At 34.8% G+C, this 4,558-nt stretch overlaps 1 protein-coding gene across 1 annotated transcript in view; it reads right to left on the bottom strand.

The window, feature by feature from the left end:
* The window catches only part of MGAT4D (MGAT4 family member D), a 144,426-nt gene that overhangs the window by 37,770 nt on the left and 102,098 nt on the right, over positions 1 to 4,558 (bottom strand). The window contains exons 9-10 of the mRNA XM_007941222.1: positions 3,912 to 4,042; positions 1,834 to 1,941 (exon numbers count right to left, since the gene is read on the bottom strand). Coding sequence (XP_007939413.1) covers positions 1,834 to 1,941; positions 3,912 to 4,042 — 239 coding nt within the window. The remainder of the gene's footprint in view (positions 1 to 1,833; positions 1,942 to 3,911; positions 4,043 to 4,558) is intronic.

The raw sequence follows: 4,558 nt of genomic DNA, 5'->3' as shown, positions 1-4,558 counted from the left end.
GGCAAAAGTCCACAACTCAGCCCACCTTTCTCTTCACCTTCTCCGTTTGTTCCCCAGCCACCGTGCACAGTCTTTCGTGCAGTTCCTGGCTAGTAGGGTGATTTTTTGGTTAATTCTTAGGTCCTACCACCCCTCGGGAATCTCCAAGCCATGTCGTCTGTGCCGTCAGGGTCACTCAGTCCACTGCCAGACCGCAGCTCCGTGTGTCTTCTTTTTTGGTATTTTCACGCAAATTCTTCTGCTAGTTGGGGTTTAGTCCACTTTTGTATCTTTCCCTTCAAGGCTCAGGGGTCCAAGATTATCTTTTGTGTCTGTGTTAATTGATTTCCCCTTTCTTCGTTGAAGAGCATCTGTGCAGTCCTTGTGCCTAGTTCGCCATCTTGCCGGAACACCTTAATGCCTTATCTATTTCTGAGAATTTAGTATTAATCTTCTGCATGTCTATCTGTAGGTTTTGTATCGTTTCTAATTTTTCATTTATTTTGCCATTTTGTTCTTGTATTGTCTTTCAAAATTGTTCTAGGGTTTTCTGTACGTTTTCCTCAATTTTGTCAGTGTTTTCCTTGATCTGTCTCTCAATCCACTGAAGGTAGCTAAATATAATTCTTTTGAATTCCTTATCAGGGAATTCCAATGCTGCTTCTTTCTCAGGGATATGTTTTGGGTATGTATTCTGGTACTTTGTTTCTCCTGCTTTATCTTGCTTCTTTGTGTCGACTCTGATGCTCTGTTGTCTCTGAGACATTGTGACATTTTTGTGTTTATATTTAATTGGTGATTGTATGTTGGAGTGACTTGCCCATAATTTTCATTTTCTTTCTTTTATTTGGATGTTATCTACATAAGCAGGGTACTGTGCTCCTCTATTTGCTGGTTGGCAGCACTTACACAATCACCACCTGTTTCCTTTTCCATTGTCAGCCTCCTGTATACCCTGTCATCTTTGGCAAATGGAGCCTATCCTTAGGTCCCTGGAATCTGAATGAGAATGCTATCACTTTTAAATCCAATATGGCCACCACTTGTAAACATTAAAATAGCTGTGCCCTGGGTCACTTCAAATATCCAAAATGGCCACTGCTTATAAATCAAAATGGCTGCACCCTCCTGAAAGCTGAAGGTCCATAACTCAGGTTGTCTTGCTCCTTGCAGTTTTCCTTCCCAGTCATAGGCCAGCAATGCAGTCATTCCAGCAGCAATTGGTGACTGGGGCTGATCTTTTGGTCAATTCTCAAGTCCCAGCACCATCTGGAAATATTCCGGCTGTTGGTCCCATCAGAGTAGCTGACAGTCTGCAGCTCCATCCATCTCCATACTCACTGTTTTTATTCAGGTTTTTTCACTAGTTAGTGCCTAATCCACTTCTGTATACTTCTTTTCAAAGCTCAGGGCTCCAGGATTATCTTCTGTGTCTCTGTCAATTGGTTTCTCTTTTCTTTGTTGAAGAGGGTCTGTGTAGCTTGTATGCCTATTCTGTCATATTACCAGAAGTCCTATTCTTGTATAATTTTGAAGTTTAAACTAAAATAATGAATGTTGTTATAATTTTCAAAACACATGTTTAATCTTATTATTTGAACTGTACAGTTGGGAATAGTAAGGCAAAGAAGTTTACCTAGGCTGGATTTTTCTAATCATGCTAGATAAATTATGTCTTTAAAAGATAATTCTCAGTTTATAAATGATTTTCATAGCATATATTGCTATCATTAGATAAATTGTTCTTAAATAACCACATTCTATAGTCTGTCTCATGTTTTCATCACTTTATTAAATACTATTTTTATAATTTCATAAACTATTTTATATTAAATTTACATTTCAAAATCTTACTTTGTAATATTGTTCTCTTCCAGGGAATGATGAATGTATACCCACATGCTGGAAAAGAGAAGGTTTATATCGAATACGAACTTGCTTATTTCTTTTTAAGCATTCTTTCTGGGAAAAAATATGAGAAATAACAATCTTCTGTAAAAACACAAACTTGCTTTATTATTGCATTTACTGATGATAGAATTTTTTTAATCATGTTAGCTTTTTCTGTAGTTCTATATTAATATTTATTAACACCAATGGAAGAAGCAGTCAAGAAATCAGATGTATTACACTGGGCAAATCTGCTGCAAAAGAATTCTTTAAAATGTTAAGGAGCAAAGATGTTACTTTGAAGACTAAGATGTGCTTGACCTAAGCCATGGTATTTTGAGTTACCTCATATGTGTGTAAAAGCTGGACAGTGAATAAGGAAGACCAAAGAAGAGTTGATGCCTTTGAATTGTGGTGTTGATGAAGAATACTGAAAAAAAGAATACTGAAAATACCATGGACTGCCAGAAGAATGAATAAATCTGTCTTGAAAGGAGTACAGGCGGAATGCACCTTACAAGCAAAAATGGCCAGATTTTGTCTCATATGCTTTGGTCACATTGTCAAGAGGGACCAGTCCCTGGAAAAGCTTACCATGCTTGTTAGAGTGAAGAGTCAGTGAAAAAGGGGAAGAATCTTAACAAGATGGATTGACACAGTGGCTGCAATGATAGGCTCAGGCATAGCCAGGATTGTGAGGATGGTGCAGGACCACACAGAGTTTTGTTTTGTTGTATATAGGGTCACTATGAATCAAAGCTGGCTCAATGGCACCTAACAACAACACATATTAATATTTTTTTTAAAAAAACTATTAGCCTTAAGCTTTTTCTTCTTAATAATAGAACAAAATAGTTGAGATAAAAGAGAGATTTAGTTAAAGCATGTGTTCTCTTGTATTTTATCTTAAGAAACCAACCTATTATTGTACCAACTACAGTTTTCCTCTCGTTTCTTTTTATTCCAATGGCCTAAGGGCAATTTTTAATATTTTAATCTTTATCCATTTCTGTTAGGCTACATTTTTCTGTCTTTCTCTTCCCATATTCATTAATTCCTCTACTGAATTACAACCTCCTGAATTTCTCCTTAAATGGTAAAGGGTATATAATTAAAACAGAGTCGGTATTATGACATGCTTTAATGGAAAATCATTCAAATAATCTCCTTAAAAATAAGAAAGATGATTTGTGACATCACTTCTATTAAAAACAGCTGAAATTATTATAATTGCTATTTGAGAATTATTTTAGATATTATATATGTATAAGTAAAGAAAAATAAATATATAATTTACATACATATTATTTTAAAATAGCATTCATATTTAAATGCATTTCTACTCAGTACTGACTCACAGAAAAATATTATATTAAAGAATTGCTTTCATAACTATAAAATAATTGCTGTTGTTATTTGCTGTCAAGTGGGCTCTGATTCATTCGGACCTTATGCATAACAGAACAAAATGTAGCCCACTCCTGGGCCATCTTCATGATCATTGGTATGTGTGAGTCCATTGTTGTGGCTACTGCATCAATCCATTAATCTAAAGTTAATTAACTTGAAACTAAATTAAGGTCAGATAAAATCAATTGAAGAACTAAAATTTAACAAATATGATAATGGTTGCAACCTCTTATTAAAAGTTCCATTGGGATTGTATTGATCAAATGCTGGCTTCCCAGTAAATACCTCCAAAATAACTTGTTTAAGCAAAACTGAGTTCATTTCTTATTGTGATAAGGGAGATAACTTCAGAGACTTAGCAGTATTTGTTCAAGTCTTCTGACCTATTTTAAATTGGGTTGTTCTCTTGTTGAGTTTTTATAATTCTCTATATATTTTGAGTGCAGGTCCTTTTTTGGACACAAAACTTAAAAATAATTTCTCCTACTCTGTGGCTAGTCTTATCATTCTCTTAATAGAAATTTTTGATGCATCAGTCAGCTTTGGATTGGTAAATAAATTGTAGGTAATTACATTATATAGATATTATTTTCCTAATATATTTGGTATTCATAAAGTAAAGAAATACTCACAAAAGTTTCTCGTGGTTTACAATACTTTATCTGAAAAATGTCACCCAAGAGCATGTCTATGGGTTTATCTTTGTAGAACATTAAAAAAAAGCGTACAAAGTCAGGTAAGTCCTCAGAGTGAAACAGTTTTCCTAAGGAGAAAAAAAAACAATCCAAAAAAGTTTTATGCTGTATATAAGAACAATAAGAAGAATAAAATTAGAGGCATCTAACTACTCAATGAGGCTAATATTCCAAAGGAAAATTTGGGGAAATGTGTCAGAAAGTGCTACTTGTCTCACAATTTCAATTTTTTCCTTTCTTCTTTAATACATAGAACCCCAATAGTCAGCTATGTACACTGCTACTCTGCTCCATTTTCTCAGCCTCCATTGCAGCTAGATACTGTCATGTGACTAAATTTTAGCCAGTGAAATGCAAGTGGAATTGTTATGTAGAACTTTTACAAAGTCTTCTTAAATGAGAAGGGAACATCCATTCTTTTGCCTTTTCTCCTTGCTGGGTCATCTGGCCTTCGGTGGTTGGTGTTCAATGCATCAAATCTATTCTTTAGATGATCTCTAAATTCAGAAGGGATATATTCAAGATCATACTTTGGCTCTCTTGGACTTGTTTTCATTGTCTTTCACTTCAAGTTGAATTTGCAT

Source organism: Orycteropus afer, unplaced genomic scaffold (genome assembly GCF_000298275.1).
Source record: "Orycteropus afer afer isolate SDZICR_OR568_19922 unplaced genomic scaffold, OryAfe1.0 scaffold00076, whole genome shotgun sequence".
NCBI classification, from domain to species: Eukaryota; Metazoa; Chordata; class Mammalia; order Tubulidentata; family Orycteropodidae; genus Orycteropus; species Orycteropus afer.
This window is presented reverse-complemented; position numbering and strand designations above follow the sequence as displayed.